At 39.6% G+C, this 22550-nt stretch overlaps 1 protein-coding gene across 2 annotated transcripts in view; it reads right to left on the bottom strand.

The window, feature by feature from the left end:
• Positions 1-89: 89 nt before the first annotated feature.
• rab3ip (RAB3A interacting protein (rabin3)) overlaps positions 90-22550 on the bottom strand; it is a 63070-nt gene continuing 40609 nt past the window's right edge. For both annotated transcript variants that reach the window (XM_063059599.1, XM_063059600.1), the window contains exons 9-11: positions 15791-15890; positions 15598-15667; positions 90-1733 (exon numbers count right to left, since the gene is read on the bottom strand). In XM_063059599.1, coding sequence (XP_062915669.1) covers positions 1651-1733; positions 15598-15667; positions 15791-15890 — 253 coding nt within the window. In that variant the 3' untranslated portion in view covers positions 90-1650. The remainder of the gene's footprint in view (positions 1734-15597; positions 15668-15790; positions 15891-22550) is intronic.

The raw sequence follows: 22550 nt of genomic DNA, 5'->3' as shown, positions 1-22550 counted from the left end.
TCCTACTAGAATTCTAAATTCATTGCTTCCTCTGAAAGTAAATTATTTGCAGGCTTATTCCAAACAAGAAAAACACAAAAGTACTCACACCAATTTTAACATTTTATTTTCTACCTTTTAAACATAGTCCAAACTCATTTTATTTGTAAACATGTTGCATAACATGACGAAGCAATGTTTATTTCAGCTGCTTTCATTTCCACCATCTGTTGATTCCCTCCAAGCAACTGCTGGTAGCTACTCCCTTTGAATTTCACTCCCTGAAGGAACTGCTCATCCTTTACACAGTTCCTCAAATGGTGCATAAAACACACAGAAAACAGAAAAGGCCATGCAATTTCTACTGAAGAGGTTAAGGAAAAACAGCTCTTAATTTTAAAAATCCCAAGATATTGCAATATTGATGAAAAACTGATTGACATGGAAGATTAAGTTTCTCTCTTCCCAGAAGATGTCCAGCTATCTGAATATTTTTAAAGATCCAATACCTGAAGTATCTTTTTTGTATTACTGCAGAAGCCTTGTTTTCACAGAAAAGTACAATTGAAAGTACACATTGAACAGGAAGTGGCAATATAACAATGACCAGAGTCTATAGAACTTCTACAGGCAAATATATACCGAATTTGCTTTTCCTCCTTACGGATGAAGGTTCCAGAGCTGGCAAGAAACTTGGTCAAAAATCATTCCACAGAATCCTCAAGAGAACATTACAGAGGACAGGAATATAGCAAAGAAACAAAATCACCCAGTACTAACAAAAGCTTGTAAGCACACTGTCTGTTTAGAGAAACCCTGCAAAACACCTGGTTAGAAACTATTCCCTGAAGCCCACAATATCCATGAGAAACATGAAGTGACATTGATGAAAGCAATAAAGATAAAAATTCATAAAGTTCATTTTGTAATTCTATTGCAGAGTATAAAAAGAATAATGTACCTCAAATATTTCAAAAAATTCACATTATTCGTTAATTTTTCCTAGTCACTCATTTTTATAATAAATCTTCATGTACAGATAATATTCAAAACTGCAACCTAGCATTTACCAGAATACATTTATTGCCATTTAGATTGTTATGATGTATAATCAATGCATTTCATATTCATTTTTTCTCATTTAAATATATTAGCTTGACTATAGATTTGAATAAAGTTTATTCACAGAACAGATTGTTCAAAGTATGTAATGCAAATTAAAATTAATAACGCAACCTTTAATTTTTCCACTTGAAATGCAATGAGTTAATTTACTCATCCAAAAAGAAAAACAAATGCAGTCAAGCTATTTTAAAACAAGGCTTATGAAAATATAGCTAATATACACAGAATATTTATTTCTCCTGCAAACTTAACTGAGCTCAATATTTATTTCAGTTTCTTTCCTTATACCCACTTCTTTTCTAAGCCACTGATACAGATGCAAATACTAAATAAACAATTCTTCAGTGACAAAATTAAATACAACAGAAAGAAAAAAAAACTGTTCTTTGTCACTTGTTAAGTATAAGTTGATGGGGAAAAATTAAATAAAAATCAAATGGCAGACCTAACATAAAAGAAAATAAATATTAAGACAAGGAATTTTTGGAAACTACATTGTTGATCACTCATTAAAGCTCATGCATTTTATTTTGTAAAGATTGAATCTTAAAGTTCTTCCTTGTAAAATCCAAGTTTGGCTAGGGACATTTCCTTCCGGAGATGCATTACTTCCCAAAACATCTGTTCAACTGTAAAGACAAGAAGAAAAAAAATTAATCTGCATGACTCGATTTAATGGGTCACTTATGTTTATTGAAATTCTAAATGCATTGAGAGCTGTTTGTCCCCCCTTTCACTGCGGAAGGACTGATACCTCCCTCTCCCACGTGTAAGAGACACAGAGAGTGAACTGCTTGGTAAACAGAGTCTCTCTTTGGGAGCTTTGCTGTTGCTTGCATGGTGGGTGGTGGGGTTGCTGAAGCCTTCTGCTGGAATAAAAGAGGGGAGGGAGAGGGGGAGGGTTGATACTTTTGCTACTGCTTGTGCATGGAGGGGAGGTTAGGGGGTTCTTAAATTTTTTCTGGAATTCATTCATTCGGGTTTTTTCTTCTGTTTTGTGGATGTCCGCGGAGAGTAAGAATTTCAGGTTGTATATTGTATACGTTCTGATATTAAATTAAACCATGGAACTTTCAAAAGGAGACAAAGTGCATTTGATTTTTAAACAGTTTTTCACATTGCTAATAGATAGATCTCCTATTTTGAGATTATACAATCCAAATATTTGCTAAACAATATCTTGTAGCAATTGCTTTGAGGCATTTTTAAAACCACAGACTAACTCGTTAATATATATGTAATTATACATTATAAGTAACTACATGAACATAATTGCTTATAATGAATGGAGAAGGTAGGAGCAAGCAGAAAGGAACAGCTTAAATTAAACAAAAACCTCATTATCTTCTGAATTTGTCCCTTGAATATATGGTACTCCAAAAGCATTTACTACTACACTTTCAATGGTGCTGCTACTTTGATTTCAATTATACATTTGCCACAATACTTCTCCAATCATTTTCTGATGAATCCAACTTTTATCCTGATGGCTTTACCTCCAGTAAAATCTTTACTCACCCTCTCCACTATTGTTCCTTATGGTAGAGCTATACAATTTCGCTCAGATTTCCAAGTCCATCACTAGCTATAGGTGTGGCACATTAACAGACATTTCTTCAGTAAGCCCAATTAGCTTTTGTTTTTGAATAAGACATTCTAAATTCAGTGAACTCTACATCCAGATTCTGCAAGACCTTACCAAGACTTCACTCCTGCCTAAACCTGTACTAAGATCCTGTTGTGTCTTCCTTCATGTACCACATTTTCTCCCACATTTTCCACCCGTTCCCTTGATTTCATTCTTACGAAAATCACTCCAACCAGCATTAATTCCCAAATCCCATAATAGATGATCTTGAAAGTGGTTCAATACTTTGTATACTCTGCTTCCTGTACCCCCACCCTTTCACTGATCACCTTTTCACAAGAAGCCCTGCTTCCCTTGCAAATCATCAGCATCATTTCTCCACAATTGTTTTCACCCCCCACAATGAAAACCCTTGGACAGATTATGGCTTCCCAAATTCATGCCTTTTATTCCAACCTGTTTGAAGTTCAATTTAGAATCTTTTGTCTTGAAAGTAGTACTGAAATAATCAGTCACTGATGCCATCCTTTGTGACTGCGACCATGGGCCCACTGATTTTCCTCAACTTTTCTGTAGCCTTTGACACAATTACATCACTGCTCCAAGTCCAGCAAAGGAAAGGACTGAGAAACAAAAACCAATGTTAAAGCTTTGATAGTTAAAGTCAAATATAAAGATTAGCAAAAATTCGGACAGAGATGGGGAAATTAGGAAACAGCAGAGAAATTAAACGACTATTTTCCATTTGTCTTCATGCATGAAGATACAAGAAAACTTCCAAGAAATAAAAAAACAAATTTAGAGCAAATGATGCGAACAAAATTAGCTTTAGCAGGAAATTATTGAAGAAATAAATGGACTGAAATATCGATCTCCATGAACTGATGCCATGGCTCCCAAGATTTTGAAAGAGGTGGCTATGGAGATGGTGACTACACTGTTAACCATCTTTTAAAAAGTTCCACAAATTCTACAACAGTTAGCATATCAACTTCCACTATTCAAGTAAGGGAGGGGGGATCTACAGAGGAACACAGACTTCCAAAAAGCCATCTCACATGCAAAATGGCAATTCTGAACCAAAATAGAGTCAATGAAGGATGTTCAAAGCTGCGGCAGGATTTGAATACTATCACCCCCTACAAAGCAAAACAAAGCAACATACGTGACAACAAGGTTTTGGTCTCAGATCCCTTATGCTCGCTTTGACCGACAAAATATGGAGACACAGTCATGAATTCCCATGGCCCTTGATGCCCTGTGATTTTAGTCTGAGGCCAAAATGAAAGCATCCTTCAAGATGGTGAACACATAGAAAGCACCCAGCCCAGACTGGGTACCTGGCCAAGTACTGAAAACCTGTGCTGATCAGTTGGCTGGAGTGTTCAGTTATCTAGAACCTCTCGCTTTGGCAGTCTGAGGTACCCACCTGCTTCAAGCAAGCTTCAATTATACCTGTGCCCGAGAAGAACGTGGTAACACGCCTTAATGAATATCATCCAGTAGCACTTACTTCACTGTGATGAAGTTGAGAGGTTGGCAGTGACCACTGGTGAGATTGATGGCGGGGGAGCTGCGTGGCTTTGATTGTAGTGCGGGCCAGGACCTCATGCCGTTGGGTTGCCTGCTGCAGCTCTCCACAGGAGGAGACACCAGAAGTGGTGTGGTGTAGTGGGTGTCCATGCTGGGTTGGGTGCTGCTCTCCAGTGTCCGCTCAGTGGAAGACAAGCAGGATTCAGCTCATCTGCAGTTGCACTAGCATGCGATGATCAAACTGCTGCTGGCTTGTTCTTGCCGACAACATCCCATGCACCATCAATCTACAGGACCTGACACTCAGGGACTTGAGCTACTTTTATTTTGTGTGACTGTTTATTGCTATCTTGAATGCACTATACGCACCTCGTGCTGTGTATGATTGTCGGTACAGTTCTTTGCACCTGCTTCTTTTGGCTGTATTCATGGCTATTCATGCATGGCTGAATGAAAATTAAACTTGAACTTAACCATATCAACTCATGCCTGAGGAGCGACTTGGATCCACTCCAATTTACCTACTGGCAACAACAGGTTGACATCAGATGCCAACGGCTCTTCACTCAAGTCTGGAACATCTCGACAGTGAAGGTGCATACATCAGGATGCCCTACATTGACCATAGCTCAGTATTCTATACTATTTTCCTTTCAAAGCTAATGAATGAGCTTCAAGACCTTGGTTTCAATACCTCCTTGTGCAACTGGATCCTCGATTTCCTCACTTGCAGACCCCAGTCAGTTTGAATTGGCAACAATATCTCCTCCACAATTGCCATCAGCATAGATATCGCACAAGGCTATGCACTCAGCCCCCTGCTCTACTCATTTTATACTTCTGTCTTGAAGCAAAGCAGAGCCAATGCCGTATTTAAGTTTACTGACGACACCACTATCATTAGCTGAATCAAAGGTGTGACAAATCAGCATATAGGAAGAAGACTGAAAATCTGGCTGAGTGGTGCCACAACACCAACCTCTCACTAAATGTCAGAAACAAAGAGCTGATTACTGATTACAGGGGGGATGAAACCAGAGGTCCATGAGCCAATCCTTAGCAGGAGATCAGAGATGGAGAGGGTCAGCAACTTTAAATTCCTCTGCATTATCATTTCAAAGGACCTCTCTTGGGTCCAGCACGCAACTACCATTACAAAGAAAGCACACGAGTGCTTCTACTTTCTTAGGACGTTTGCAAAGATTTGGCATGTCATCTAAAACTTGACAAACTTCTATCAATGTGTGGTGGAGAGTATACGGACTGGTTGCATCATGACCTGGTATGGAAACACCAATGCCCTTGAATGGAAAAGCTTACAAAATGTATGCCCACTCCATCACAGGTGAAGAAAAAGAATTTCAGGGTGGTGAGAAATGTACTTTAATAATAAATTTACTTTGAACTTTAAGACTTGGCCTGATAGCAGTAGTACAGCAAATATTAAATTGCAATAACAGGAATGGGCAGTGTCAAAGCCATGGCAAAACCAACCACTGGAATCTGACTGCAATGGAAGAAAATTTCCTGAACTACATCAAATTCCAACCAAAATTTTAACACCAGCAGCAAAACTGGAGGGAGCAATAAAACTCAGTCTCTTTGCATGCACTGGAGAGAACTGCACCTACAGAACAAAGCTGAACTGACAGGTGAGTTTGAGGCTGTGGACAACGTTTGGAGGACACAGAACAATGAAGAGAATATAGATAATTCCATCACAAGACTAACCCTCGCAGTGCAGGATTGCAAGTAGAAAGATATTTCCTTGAGCAAACATGAAGAAGCAATGCTTATCCAAGCATCGATGGTTGGAGTCCAAGCTGGAAAGACACAGGAGAGCCTCCGGTCCCAAAAGCATGATTTGAAAAGCACAGCATAATCCACAACGTGCCGCTGGGAGGGAGTCAAAGGAGGCTTTACACAGATTCAGCCCCCTCCCAAAGATGTTGTTTGCCAGCAGGTACCAATCTGCAGCCTACAATCTCTACAGAGATTACACAAACTTCCACACAACTGCCTTTGCTATTGAGGCAAGGCCTGCCAATGGTCCAATTGCAAGCATCAAAGAGATGTCCTTCACTGAGCAACGTACCATGAGAAAACAGCATAATTCAACCATCAACTCAATGCAGAGTCAGCTGGAGCAAAGAATTGGGCTCTGTTTTCCAAAACCATGACTGGGCCACCTAAACCAGCCCCCTTACTTGGTTACATTCACAGCCTGTGAAATCTGAGCTGGATACGGGGCCAACTGTCACCTTGGTAAACGAATTAACTTTATGCCATATTCCAAAATTATGACAACTGAACTCTATTTCATAGCAAACAAGAGAGAAATCTGCAAATGCTGGATATCCAAGCTTCATGCACAAAATGTTGGAGGAATTCAGCAGGCCAGGCAGCATCTATGGAAAAGAGTACAGTCAATGTTTCAGGCCGAAACTCCAATCGGTCCTGCTGATGCTGCCTGTCCTGCTGAGTTCCTCCAGCATCGTGTGTGTGTTGTTCTGGCTTCCACAGCTACACTGGGGGTAGAATGGATGTGCATGGTGTCTTTACAGCCGAAGTGGTTCACCAGAGGACCTGTTTCCCTTACCCATGCATGTGGTTCGGGAAGGTCAACGTCAGCAAGAGAACATGAAACGAAAATATGATCTGCACACCTGGCCACAAAGGTCTGATGCCAGAGACAATGTCTGCATGCACATCTTGCAGGACCAAAAGTGGCTAAAAGCTGTCATCGCGCATTGTCACAGTCACGTAGCAGACCCCGAGCTGACAGACAAATTGTGAGGTGACATCAGGATCATATATGTCAGCAAACTGATGGAGGACCCAGAGAAGATACAGAAACGTTCTCTGCTGGTGAAACCAGCATCCCAGTAGATAAAGCAATGGATGCTTCATTAAGGAGAACAGATTCATAGCCAAAATCAGTTAACCAGGAAGGGAGAGTGGGAAACTGACACCCACCCCCACCACCCCCCGGCAATCCACAACAGTGTAGCGGCCAGTTGACCACTACCAAGCAGGATAGACATTTCATCTTTTCTCAGTTTTACCTCACTTAATCCATTTCCTCTCTGGTTCACATCCAAATGGGGGAATGATGTACTACATCAGATCAATTACAAGAATATGGCCAGTGCTCATGCAGCTGACTGATTGCGCGGTGGATCAATTGCCTCCTGCATGTAGGAGGCCCTCTCCTTTGGGCACGGGTTTGTGCGTACACACATCTTTAAACTTGGTGGGCCCAGTTTGTAGCTCCCACACAGCAGATTATCCAGCATGTACCATTACTGAAATAGCTCAGTAAAAACTTTTAAATTGTAATTCTTACTCCATGCAATACATAACAAAGTTAAGAGATGAGGAAGATGCTGAGAAGCTATGTGTAGACAGGGTTAACAGACTGATAGGGACATGGCAAATGGAATGCGCAGTAAAGCCATCCACTTCGGATAGGAGAGTAAAGTGGCAAGAGTATCTCTCTTGGGGCGCTAGATGGAGTAAGTCGCATTTTGGCTTTGCTCCATTCATTTCTCAATTTTTTACCACCCTTTTACTATCTATATCGAAGTGTTTATAACACTTCTATATGCTTGAATTTTGATTTTTAATCGATGTAAATGACTACCAGAGGAAAAAAGTCATTAGCTGAAGACAAGGAAACTGATAATGGAAATGGAAAGAAAGGTGTTTTTGAACAGCCTGAACAGTCTCAACTTACTTTGGAGGCTATCTCAAAGCTCCTGGATGATAAACTCAATAAAAGATTTGCTACTTTGGAAGTATTGTTAAAGGAGATCGAAGGTAGATTGACAGTACTTAAGCAGGAGAGCGAAAAACAACAACAAATTTCCAAACTCGTTGAAGCTGGGAGACAGAGATATCGCAGGCTTGATCTATCGGAAAGGAAATTAACTTCGACCACTCAAACACTGGAACAGTATAAAGTTAAGACTATTGTCTTGGAGAGTCGTAGTCGGAGACAGGATTTGCGAATAATAGGACTCAGTGAAGACGTTGAAAGCGGTCACCTTACTAAAATTTTTCTCAATTTTTAATGGAGGTGTTCGGTTCTGCTGTTTTTCTTTTCCCCCTATACTCCATCGCGCTCACCGGTCTTTAAGAGTTAAACCCCCTAAGGAGTTGAAACCCCGACCTGTGATACTCCCATTTCATTATGTGCATACTAAGGAGCATTTGATTTGAATTGCTTGTGGGAAAGGGGTTATTGTGCATGGAGATCTCAAGTTTCATCTGGTTCAAGACTACAGTCCTGAGGTAATGTAAGAAAGATCGCTTTTTAAACCGGTGATGTCAGAATTGATTAAATTAGTAAGTTTTTCAATTCCATAATCTTCAAGGGCAATAATTTGTTCTATTACTAATTCATCAGGACCTGCTGCCTTTCCTTTCTTCACCTTATTTATTGCATTACAAACTTCAGATTTTAAAATACGTGGACCTTCAATGTTTTTATTAATTTCTAGCTTTTCGCCTCGATCGTCTTCAAACAATTCCTGAGTATACTCAGTCCATCTGTTCATAATCTCATCTTTTTCCATGATAATAGTACCGTCCTTTGTTTTCAAACATCCACCTGAAGAACAGAGAAGCTTTTTACCAGTGATATTCTTGATCTGTTGATGTAACCTTTTTGGATCAGTAATATGGATTCTTTCTATTTGCTCACATTCCTGGTTTAATTATTCTTCTTTGGCTTTTTGACATAAGCTTTTAACTTTTTTATCTAAGGACTTGTATTCAATAGGATTTGCTTCAATGACATTTATGAGACTGGAATAATAAAATCAGTATTTATCACTCTTCCTAAGAAACCTGGAGCAATTGGAAGTGAATTACATAGGACCATAAGTGTAATGAGTCATATCACCAAGATACTTCTAAGAATTTTGATGACAAGAGCTGAAAATAAGATACAAGCTGAAATAGGCAAAGAACAATGTTGTTTTTTTAAAAGACAAAGGTACAAGAAACGCAATATTGATGTTAAGGATACTATCAGATTGAGCTATTCAAGAGCAAAAAGATGTTTGTTTTATTGACTACACAAAAGCATTTGATAAAGTGAAGCACAGTAAGTTATTTGAAATTTTACAGAAAACTCTAGACCTAGGTTCGAAAGACCTCCGCCTAATCAGAAATCTGTACTAGGAACAAACTGCCGCTATAAGAATAGATGGAGAAGTGAGTCAATTTACTAAAATCAAGAGAGGCATTAGACAAGGGTGTGTTTTCTCTTCTGATTTATTTAATGTGTACAGTGAAACAATATTACAAAAAATAAGACACATCTTGCTAATCAAAGTTGGTGGTGAAAACATCAATAATTTCAGGTATGCAGATGACACTTAATTGCAAGTATGGAGGAAGAACCACAAAACTTAATTGATATAATTGTTGAAGAAAGTGCAAAAATGGGTCTATCAATTACAAAAAGACAGAATGTATGGTGATATTCAAAAAGGAGAATCCTATCTGCAAGCTGAGAATAAATGGGGAAGACATAAAACAAGTACAGAACTTTTGCTACTTAGAAAGCTGGGTGACATCAGATGGCAGGTGTGACATGGACATCAAAAGAAGAATAGGGATGGCAAAAGACACCTTTACAAGAATGAAGAGTATACTGACCAATACTAAACTAGGCATGACAACCCGCCTCAGAGTACTGAAATGTTACGTTTATCCAGTTATGTTGTATGGCTCAGAATATTGGACAATTATCTAGTAACATGAGGAAACAAATTGTAGCAGCAGAGATATGGTTTTTGAGGAGGATCCAAAGAATATCATGAATGAAACGAATATCTAATGAGGATGTCACGAACAGAGCAAACAAAAAGAGAAATAATGTATGAGATCATGAAAAGGCAACGTAACTTCATTGGACATGTGATTAGGAAAGAGGAGTTAGAATGAACGGTAATTATGGGAAAGATTGAAGGGAAGAAAACAAGAGGAAGACAAAGACAAAGACAAATGATGAGACAGCAGCCAGAGAACTGGAAATGAATACCAGTGAATTGATCCACTTGACCCAAAACAGGAGTGTGTGGGCCATGGCAGTCAAAGCTCAAACTGGGCATGGCACCTGATGAGGATGATGATATTTGAATTATATCAAAGAAATTTCCAACCAGCTCTGCTATTTCCAGCTCGCCTAAGGTTTGTTCTGCCTGATAAATCGCGTAATTGGTTTAAATCCGTGGACAAAGCACATCAATTTCCCAATCTAACCAATTTCCCCCGGGATCAATAAAGTATGACTATGACTACTATGTCTAATTTCTTGAGGATCAAAGACTGAGCTCAGAAGTCTAATAAATTTGCTGTTTCTTCATGTTTGTATTCATTTGACTTATAAACTGGTGATGTCCGAGCTCTATTAAAGAAAGTTCCAAACAGTTCTGCTATTTCCAGCTGGCCCAAGGGTTGTTCTGCCTGATAAATCATGTAAATGGTTTAAATCTGTGGACAAAACTCATCAATTCCTTGAAGATCAACGTTCGATCTCAGCTATCTAATAAATTTACTGTTTTTTCATGTCTGTATTCATTTGTTTATAAGTTAATAACCAGTTCATAGCTTTGGATTTTTAAAGTTCGAGGAATTTTGCCCTTGGTTTGATAATGCTTGTACTTTGTTTTGGAGTATGGATATTTATCATGCTTTTATGTTAAAGTTCCTTTTTCCTTCTTTCCCTTTAATATTTATTCTATTATTTTCAATTGTTTGTTTTTGACAATAATTAAGAATCTGATGTGGTGATTGATTTTTTTTCTTCAAATATTAATAAGATTGTATTTTGTTTCACTTTCCAAGATTTTGCCTTTCAAAATATTTTGCAGACGGCTTTCTTTTTTTAACATTTGTTTGGTGCTTGTTATAGCATTCTCTTCACAATGTTTTGACTGTGGGTGGTGTTTTGAATTCCTTTTTCACTGGAGACTATCCTTCAAGAGAGATGGGGGTAGGGAAATGTCTAGATAGCTTTCTGGCTGTATATTGGCCAGATTTTGGGCTTTTTTTGAGTGGGAGTGGGGTTATTTTTAGTTTGATGTTTTTCCATCTGGGTTGATCGGAAACTGCAAATATGTCGGAATTGTCGTAACTTCCGTTTCCTCTTTAAACCTTTTTACCTCTTCCTGATTCATGAATTTCCTAAGCAGTAAGGTTAACCCTTTACATACTATATGGTCTATTCAAGTACAATGGATAATACTATTAACTTTGTTTCATGGACTACGAATGGTTTGAATCATCCGATCAAACGGAAGAAGATTGAATGCTCAGATTATCTTTGCCCAGGAGACTCATGTAAGGAAGGAGGATAATCAGCCTTTTTTTAGGTTTTGGAAAGAATAACAATTTCACTCTAATTATCAGGATAAGGTGAAAGAAGTCTCTATCTTTATAGATACCTCAATTTCATTTGTTCACTATGAAACAACTTCAGACCCGAATGGTAATTTCTGTTAATTACTGGTTTACTTTATAACCAAAAAGTTGTTATGGTTAATATCTATGTACCAAATACTGATTACCCTGAATTCTTTCAGCATTTATTTGTATCTCCTCCTAATTTAAATGAATATATGTTAATAATGGGCGGGGATTTTAACTGTTGCCTGAATCCCTCGATGGACAGGTCTGCGCCCAGTCAGGTACTTCCAAACAATTCTGCTATTTTTATCAATTCCTTTTTAGTTGACTCTGGAATTTTAGAAGTTTGGAGGTTTTTATATCCTAACAATAAAGAGTCCTCATTCTTTTCTCAAGTATATCATAATTACTCTAGAATTGACTACTTTTTTCATTGACTTTTGATTAGCTTCATCTGTTACAGCCTGTGAGTATGATGCGATTGTCATCTCTGATCATCCGCCCCTGAAACTATCAATCAAATGATGTAACTTTCAGTGCTGGACAATGGTGGTTCAATTCTACTCGCTTCAGGACTTCAATTTTGTTAACTTTATTAAAGAACAGATTGCCTTTTTCTTCTCAACTAATTTTACAGAAGAAATTTCCAGTGAGATATCATGGGACACTTTTAAAGTATATATCCGTGGGCAAATTATTTCATATTCTGCTGGATTGAAAAAAACAAATTAATAATGAAATACGTACATTGGTTGATAAGATTAAAGAAATTGATAAAAATATTCTGTTGCTCCTAATTTAGAGCTTTACAAAAAGAGAGTTGAACTTCCGATGCAACACAGTTTGTTATTAACATCCCCAACTGAAAATCAATTACTTAAATCTAAGAGTCAATTTCATATACATGGTGATAAATCGGGTCGATCACTGGCCAACCAATTGAAAGTTGTTTCGGCTAAACATCAGATCATTAAAGTTCATAAACGGGATGGTACTTTGACAGTTGATCACGATGAAATTAATAAATCTTGTCAAGAATTCTATACCTCTTTATATTAATCAGAATTTCCTGACGATTCTACCATAATGCATGAATTTTTAAGAAAATTGAATATTCCGATATTACCACTTAATGAATGTTTAACATTAGATGCACCTATTATGGAAGAAGAAATAAAGAAAACAATTTCTTTATGAATTCTGGTAAAGCACCCGGCCTAGATGGGTATACAGTAGAATTTTTAAAATCTTTTTTGTCTATTTTCTCCTTGGTTATGTAGAATTTTTAAGGATGCCTTATTTGTAGGTGAATTACCACAATCTTTTTATGAAGCACCTATTTCTTTAATTCCTAAAGAAAGATATGGACCCCAATGAATGTACATCATATAGACCTATATCCTTGTTAAATGTGGACTCCAAAATTTTTTCTAAATATTAGCAATTAGATTGGAAAATGTATTGCCACAAATCATTTCTGATGACCAGACAGGATTTATCAAAAATCATTATTTGTATTTTAAAGTAAAGATGGTTGATGAACATTGTATATACTTCTTCATCTAAAACTCCAGAATGTGTTATTTCACTTGACGCCGAGAAGGTGTTTGATAGAGTTGAATGGGAATATTTAACATCCTTGAGAAATTTAATTTTAGCCCAAAATTCGTATCTTGGATTAAATTGATACATCATATACCTTTGGCTTCTGTAATTACTAATAATCAGAGATCCCCCTTTTTTAGGCTTTTTCGAGGTACTAGACAGGGCTGTCCTTTAAGCCCTTTACTATTTGATATTGCCTTGGAGCCCTTGGCAATCGCTCTTCGTGATTCACCCAATATATTTGGCATTATTCGTGGGAATGAGATGCATAAGGTATTATATGCAGATGACTTGTTGACTTGGAACTGGGAATAGGGAATGGCATTTTTGCATGTGGCGGGGTGGGAAGAGGTATAGTCGGAGCCCAGTTCCTCCGTCTCTGCCGCATCTGCTCCCAGGATGAGGCTTTCCATTCCAGGACATCTCAAATGTCCTTTTCCTTAGGATCGTGGTTTCCCTTCTGCCGTCATCAATGATGCTTTCAACCACATCTCCTCCATTTCCTGCACTTTGGCCCTCACCCCATCCTCCCGTCATCACAACAGGGAGAGAGTTCCCCTTGTCCTCACCTACCACCCTACCGGCCTCCGGATCCAGCACATTATCCTCCACAACTTCCACCACCTTCAACAGGACCCCACCACTAAGCACATCTTTCCCTCTCCACCCCTCTCCGCTTTCCGCCACCCACTTCAACTCTGCTTCACATTCCCATTCGGATATGTCCATACATGGCCTCCTCTACTGCAATGATGAGGCTAAACTCAGGTTGGAGGAGCAACACCTTATATACCGTCCAGATAGTCTCCAGCCCCTTGGTATGAACATAGAATTCTCCAACTTCCGGTAATTCCCTCCCTCTCCCTTCCCCTACCCCTATTTCACTCTGCCCCCTCCCCCAGCTGCCTATCACCTCCCTCATGGTTCTGCCTCCTTCTACTACCCATTGTGTTTTCCCCAATTCCTTCTTCACCTTTCCTGCCTATCACCTCCCTGTTTCCCCTCCCCCACCCCTTTATCTTTCCCCTTACTGGTTTTTCACCTGGAACCTACCAGCCTTCTCCTTCCCACCCTCCCCCCACCTTCTTTATAGGGCCTCTGCCCCTTTCGTCTTCAGTCCTGACGAAGGGTTCCGGCCCGAAACGTTGACTGATCGTTTCCACGGATGCTGCCCAACCTGCTGAGTTCCTCCAGCGTGTTGTGAGTGTTGCTTTGACCCCAGCATCTGCAGAGTATTTTGTGTTTAATGACAAATAATGATTTTAACCGATGAAATATGGCAGCCCAGTTTCCGTTTTGTTTTTAATGTGGGGGTAAAGCTTTTTTTTAAATTTTTTTCATGTTCAGTTATTAAGAGATTGGGAGGTTTAAATTAAATATATTACTCGGAGTCTGTGTCTGTATACGTTAACCGTTATTAATGTAATCCTGATCTCTTTGTATCATTATCATTGTTACGTTTATCAATTTGAAACTCAATAAAAAAGATTGGATAAGAAAGAAGTGACAAGAGACCAAAAATTGCTGGAGATCAGAGAGATATAGGTACCTTTGTATACAAATCACCAACTTGATATAAACGTAAACCATGCACAAGGAAGATAAATGACAACAACCTTTAAGTGCATGTGTACAGATTAAAACATGACTTTGCAATTCCCTGATGAGAACACACAAAATTGTGCTCATTCCTATTCTCATGCCCTAACCTACACCAGCCTACAAACCTGTACAACTTTGGCAATGCAAGAGGAAAATCAAGCCCTTTCGGGAAACCCATCTAATGAGAAAGGCATACAGCACCCACAGTCAAGACTGAACCTGGATCTCAAGCTGCAACAGTCATGCTAAGAGTGCTACCCTAAATTACACTGAGGTCTAATATCACCAAATATAAGAATTTTTTTTCACCAATAGGGTAGCAAATCTGTAAAATTCTCCATCCAATAGTGCTACTGCTATTCACTCATTGAGTATACTCGAGAGAATAATCATGTTTCTTGGATAGTACAGGAATCAAAGGATAAGGGACAGCATAGGAAAGTAGTGACAACTTTGACAAGTTCTTAGGACTAAATGGTAGAGCAGGCACATGGAAGTATCTGGCATTGCAATGTTTCTCATTCTTCTGTCCTTGCCGGAAACGTTATCAGTGATAGTTATCAGAATTAAATTTTAAAATTCCATGCATGTGTTTTTAGCTATGCAGGAAGACATGCACATACATTTTCCTTTGATCACAAAACATCATTATAGCAAACCCTCAAATAGCAAAGCTTCTGTATAACCAAAAATATTTCTTTTTAAAAAAATCAGAAGGGATTTTCAGTTTTCAAATAAGTACTCACCATCTTGTTGTTTAAGTAGACCCTGCTGAATATATCGAATGTACGTGAAGAAGTTACATACAGACATAATCTAAAAATAAACAAAAAAAAATTTGCATCTTACTCCAGAATAATTTTAGCTGTCTTTTAATTAAGAAAATACTGGAAAGTACAATTACATGAATTTCAAAACAATACTATTTGCTGTACATACCCTGTATCTACAAAATGGTGAAACGTAGTAGTAGTTACTGGAATCTCCCAACCTTATTCGGTGTTTACAAGTTTTAGCTTGACCACTCAGGGCGCACTTCCTGAACAAAAGTAGAAATTTGATGAGAGAAATGTAGTTTTTAAAATTGGGACTTATTGAATAAATTAACTTCTAAAGGGATGAATTTATGGCACTGGTACAATTGTATAAAAGTTCTGAGAATAAATGAACTAATATAAATGCCATATGAAAACTGGTAACAAAGATCTCTTTGATTTTCCTACTAACCCAAAAATAAAAGAGCAGACAATAGGATTACCCTTACAAAGCCATTATTCATGCCACTGAATGACTAAAATCTCAAAGTCCAAGTACATATGTTACCATATACTGTACAACCGTTATTCATTTTCCAGTGGGCAGACTCAGCAAATCTATAGAATAGTAACTATAACAGCATCAATAAATGATCAGCCAGTGCAGAAGGCACCAAACTGTGAAAATACAAATAAAATAAATAGCAATAAATAATGAAAACATGAGATATAGAGTCCTTAAAAGTGAGATCATTGGTTATCAGACCATCTCAATAACGAGGCAAGTAAATGCAGTTATCCCCTTTAATTCAAGAGTCTGATGGTTAAGGGGTAGTAACTGTTCTTGAAACTGGTGGTGTGAGTCCCGAGGCTCTTGTACCTTCTACCCAATGGCAGCAGTGAGAAAAGAGCATGGCCCGGGTGGTGAGGATCCCTGATGATGAATGCTGTTTCCTACAACAGCCTTTCATGTAGATGTGCTCAAAAGATTTAAGTATTAGGATCCGGCTGGATTAAATAATTGGCACTGTCATCACAAAAGTGTTTATTTGGGAGTGGGTGTTTTTAAATTTATAAATGCTATTTGAGGTCAGTCAGTATTTATTGCCCAGCCTCAGATAACTACAAGTTTATGATGATCAACTACATTCTTTTCGGATCACTTCCTCTTTAAGTCGGACGTAATGGCTTGGAAACAGATTGCCTTCATTACCAATAGCTCAAAGTCCTGGATGTATCAGCCCCACAAACAAATCCAAGTACAAAAACTAAACTGGATGAACAGTAGGTCAAGCAGCATCTATGAAGGCAAAAAGATAGTCCACTTTTTGTGTTAAGATCCTGAATCAGTCCTGAAGCAAGGAGTTGATCTGAAATATCAGCCATTCCTTTGACGCTGATCACAGATGTTGCTTAACCCACCAAGATCTTCACAGTCTGTTTGCTCCAGAATTCAGCACTTGCAATTAGAGTCATAAAACACTACAGTACAAAAACAATCCCTTCGGTCCATCTAGTCTGTGCAAAACTAATCTGTTTATGTACACAGTATGTATGCATATACATACATATTTTATTTTTTATATATATTACACACACATACACACACACACACAATACGTATGTATACATCCCACATAATTCTGTATACCTATCAAATCTCCCCTCAAATCTTCTACACTCTATGGAATAAAATCTTAAACTATTCGACTTTTCCTTATAACTCAGGCCCTCAAGTTAGAAACAGAAAAAAACTACAGCACAACACAGGCCCTTCGGCCCACAATGCTGTGCTGAACATGTACTAGGATTACCCATAGCCCTCTATTTTTCTAAGCTATCCAGGAGTCTCTTAAAACACCCCATTGTATCCACCTCCACCACTGTCGACGGCAGCCCATTCCACGCACTCACCCCGTGTGAAAAAAAACTTACCCCTGACATCTCCTTTGTACCTACTATCAAGCACCTTAAAACTGTATCCTCTCATGTTAGCCATTTCAGCCCTGGGAAAAAGCCTCTGACTATCCACACGATCAATGTCTCTCATCATCTTATACACCTCTATCAGGTCACCTCTCATCCTCTGTCGCTCTAAGGAGAAAAGGCCGAGTTCACTCAACCTATTTTCATAAGGCATGCTCCCGAATCCAGGCAACATCCTTGTAAATCTCCACTGCACCCTTTCTATAGTTTCCACATCCTTCCTGTAGTGAACAGAGCACAGTACTCCAAGTGGGGTCTGACCAGGGTCCTATATAGCTGTAACATTACCTCTCGGCTCCTAAACTCAATCCCACGATTGATGAAGGCCAACGCACCACATGCCTTCGTAACCGCAGAGTTGACCTGCACAGCAGCTTTGAGTGTCCTATGGACTCGGACCCCAAGATCCCTCTGATCCTCCACACTGCCAAGAGTCTTACCATTAATACTATATTTTGCCATCATATTTGACCTACCAAAATGAACCATCTCACACTTTTGCACCATGAGGGATAAATAGAGGGTAAGAGGTGCATCTATTTTAATGCTAGGAGCAATGTAAGAAAGGTGGATGAGCTTAGAGAATGGATTGATAGCTGGAAATATGTTGTTGTAGCTATTAGTGAAACATGGTTGCAGGAGGGGTGTGATTGGCAACTAAATATTCCTGGATTTCGTTGCTTCAGGTGTGATAGAATAGGAGGGGCAAGAGGGAGAGGTGTTGTATTGCTTGTCAGAGAAAATATTACAGCAGTGCTTTGGCAGGATAGATTAGACGACTCGTCTAGGGAGGCTATTTGGGTGGAATTGAGGAATGGGAAAGGTGTAGTAACGCTTATAGGGATGTATTATAGACCACCTAATTGGGAGCGAGAATTGGAGGAGCAAATTTGTAAGGAGATAGCAGATATTTGTAGTAAGCACTAGGTTTTGATTGTGGGAGATTTTAATTTTCCACACATAGTCTGGGAAGTCCATTCTGTAAAAGGGCTGGATGGTTTGGAGTTTGTCAAATGTGTGCAAGAAAGTTTTTTGCAGCAATACATAGAGGTACCAACTAGAGAAGGGACAGTGTTGGATCTCCTGTTAGGGAATGAGATAGGTCAGGTGACAGAGGTATGTGTTGGGGAGCACTTCGGGTCCAGTGATCGCAATGCCATTAGTTTCCTAGAGTCCACCGCACTGAGACAGGTTAAATCAGTGGTCCCCAACCACCGGGCTGCAGACCGGTACCGGGCCGCAAAGCATGTGCTACCGGGCCGCGAGGAAACATGAGTCAGCTGCACCTTTCCTCATTCCCTGTCACTCACTGTTGAATTTGAACATAGGGTTGCCAACTGTCCCGTATTATCCGGGACATCCTGTATAAATTGGTTTGTCCCATACGGCAGGAGTCCCCAACCTTTTTTGCACTGCGGACCGGTTTAATATTGACAATATTCTGCGAGCGGGGGGTGGGGGAGGTAGGGTTGCCAACGGACAAGAGTAGCAGTCAAATACGTTGTGTTACCCAGAGAAAGACTACAATGACCATGAAGCCTTGCGCGGGCACCAGTGCGCATGCGTGACCTGCGCGTGCGTGTACCTGATCTTTTTTCCTATAAATCGTTTTTGGCAATTCTGTTCGGGGGGGGAGGTGTTAATCACGACCAGAATATAGGTGATAAGTGCCTAATACACTCAATTTCGTTTCTAAAAGGGTTTATCTAACGAATTTAATATTAAACACAGAGCACATATTTTCCTCGCATGAATATAGTGATAAGTCAATTATCAGGGGAGCTTGAAGTAAGTGTTGAATGAACTTCCAGTAGAAGTGGCAGAAGCGGGTTCGATATTATCATTTAATGAAAAATTGGATAGGTATATGGACAGGAAAGGAATGGAGAGTTATGGGCTGAGTGCAGGTCGGTGGGACTAGATGAGAGTAGTGTTCGGCACGGACTAGAAGGGCAGAGATGGCCTGTTTCCATGCTGTAATTGTTATATGGTTATATGTCAATAGCATTATAACATTTTAAATAACGTTTGGATATTAAACACAGCGCATATTTTCCTTGTATGAACATGTAAAATCATTGCAACACACCAATATCGCTGAATCAGTGGGAGCCCTGGGCTTGTTTTCCTGCAACAATACGGTCCTATCGAGGGGTGATGGGAGACAGCGATACTCGAAGGGGGTTCCTTATGTCCAGTCTATTCCGCAGTTTAGTTTTCGTTGCATTCATTGCAGAAAACTCTGCTTCGCAGAAAAATGTTGGAAATGAAAGCAACGTTTTCAGTGCTTTCATGGCTATCTCAGGATATTCAGCCTTGACTTTGATCCAGAATGCCAGCAGAGATGTTATGTCAAACATACTTTTCAGCCCGCCGTTCCTATGAAACTTTTCGTGCCAAAATGGTGTAAAGTGAAGAAGCAATTACCATTAGTTTATATGAGAAAAATTTTTGAGTGTTCCCAGACCCAAAAAATAACCTACCAAATCATTCCAAATAACACATAAAACCTAAAACAACACCAACATATAGTAAAAGCAGGAATGATATGATAAATACACAGCCTATATAAAGTAGAAATAATGTATGTACAGTGTAGTCCGGAAGATTAGGTCAAAACCGATTTGTGGAAAAAAAAATCGGCACGTACACACATGTGCACGTCACGCATGCGCACACAGGTGCCCGCGCAAGGCTTCATGGTCATGGTAGTCTTTCTCGGGGTAAACATAAGTGTCCCGGGATTTGACTGCTACTTGTGTCCCTTATTTGGGAGTGAGAAAGTTGGCAACCCTAACTGTAAAAGACATGTTGAGGTGAGTTTAACCCTACTTGAACCCCCCACCCCCCGCCAGGTCAGCCGGTCCACAAGAATATTGTTGATATTAAACCGGTCTGTGTTGCAAAAAAGGTTGGGGACCCCTGGGTTAAATAAGGGACTTAAGCATACGTGTTTTTTGGTATGGGGGGGGGGGTGGTCTGAAATCCGAAAAATTCAGAATTCTGAAATGCAACTGGTCCCAAGGATTTCGGACAAGGGATTGTGGACCTGTAGCCCCAACTGATTAGGCATTGTTGTATATGTTCATTTTTCACAATTAAATTGACTTTATTTCATACATCCTTCACATACACAAGTAAAAATCTTTATTCAATGGTTGCACATTCAGATGGAGACACAACATAGAGTCCGAGGTTGCTATCAACCAACATCCAACTATACATTTGCACAAGTCAAGGATGATAATCATTGCAGTAAATATTATAAAACGAGTTCCTGAATGAGGGTTACTGATCCCTCATCTTTAACTGCTGCTTCACCAAGAGTTTCAAGACACCACATACCATAGTCACTATATAACACTAACACTATACAGTATATACTACCTCTTATGGGAGACAACGCAGACCTCTCAATAGCGATCCATTTTTATCAATAAATAACATTCTCATAAGCCAGTGATTATAGGGTACATCTGCAAGTATTAAAACTATAAACATTGAACTACCTTTCATAGCTTCTTGCTCATTACTCCAAACAACTTTGCTTCCAGCACCCTATATTAGCTCAAAGATTTTATGTTGTACAGAAAAACTATATTGTGCTAAATTTCTGTTTGGTGTCATGCCAACTCTGAATAGGTATCACGTACAGAACTGAAGGCCAAATCACCAAGATGCAAAACAAAAATATATACTAATAAATATACTACAATGTTGGACCATGGTCGCCTCTTGTGCCAAGATGAGGATAGCCTCCAACCTGACGGCATGAATATAGATTTCTCCTTCTGGTAAAATTTTTTTTCCTTTTCCTCCCCATCCACTATTCTTTAATTCCCCACTCTGGCCTCTTTTCACCTGACATCACCTCCCCCTGGGTCCCTCCTCCTTTCCTTTCTCCTATGGTCCACTCTCCTGTAAGATTCCTTCCTCTCCAGCCCTTTACCTTCTCACCCATCTGGCCTCTGTCCTGAAGAAGGGTCTCAAACCAAAAAGTCAACTGTTTACTCTTTTCCATAGATGCTGCCTGACGTGCTGAGTTCCTCAGCATTTTGAATGTGGTGCTGTGGATTTCCACTATCAGCAGAGCTAATGCTGGAAATCACACAACTACCTAGACTACATCTCTTCCCACCCTGTCACTTGTAAAAATGCCATCTCCTTCTCTCCATTCCTGTCTCTGTCTCATATGCTCTCAGGACAAGGCTTTTCATTCAGGAGCTAAGGAGATGTCTTCCTTCTTCAAAGGAAGGGCTCTTCCTTCCTCCACCATCAATGCTGCCCTCAATCACATCTCTTCCATTTTGTGCACATCTGCCCTCACCCCATCCTCCTACCAACCTACCATCCCACAAACCTCTGTGCCCAGCACATAATTCTCCATAACCTCCATCATCTCCAACGGGATCCCACTAAATAAATCTTAACCTTCCCCCTCCCCACATATCATAGAGGTCACTCCCTAAGCGATTCCTTCTCCATTCATCCCTCCCGGTAGTTATCCCTGCCAGCAGAACAAGTGCCACACCTGCCCCTAAACCAACCTCACTACCATTCAGGGCCACAAAAAGTCTTTCCAGGTGAGGCGACACATCACCTGTGAGTCTGTTGGGTTCATCTACTGTATCCAGTGTCCCAGTGTGGCCTCATTTATATTGGTGAGACCCCACAGATTGGGAGACCGCTTCATCAAGCGCCTACACTCCATCCGCCAGGAAAAAAAAACAGGATCTCCTGGTGGCCACCTATTTCATTTCGACTTCCCATTCACATATGTCAGTCCATGGCCTCCTCTACCGCCGCGATGAGGCCACACTCAGGTTGGAAGAACAACACCTTGTATTCCCTCTGGGTAGCCTCCAGCCTGATGGCATGAACACTGATTTTTTGCATTTTTGGTTATCACACCCTCTCTCACCATTACCCATTCCTGTTTCCCTCTCTCACCTTATCTC

This window comes from Mobula hypostoma, chromosome 9, assembly GCF_963921235.1.
Source record: "Mobula hypostoma chromosome 9, sMobHyp1.1, whole genome shotgun sequence".
NCBI classification, from domain to species: Eukaryota; Metazoa; Chordata; class Chondrichthyes; order Myliobatiformes; family Myliobatidae; genus Mobula; species Mobula hypostoma.
Note: the sequence above shows the minus strand (reverse complement) of the source record. Positions and strands in the feature narration are given on the sequence as shown.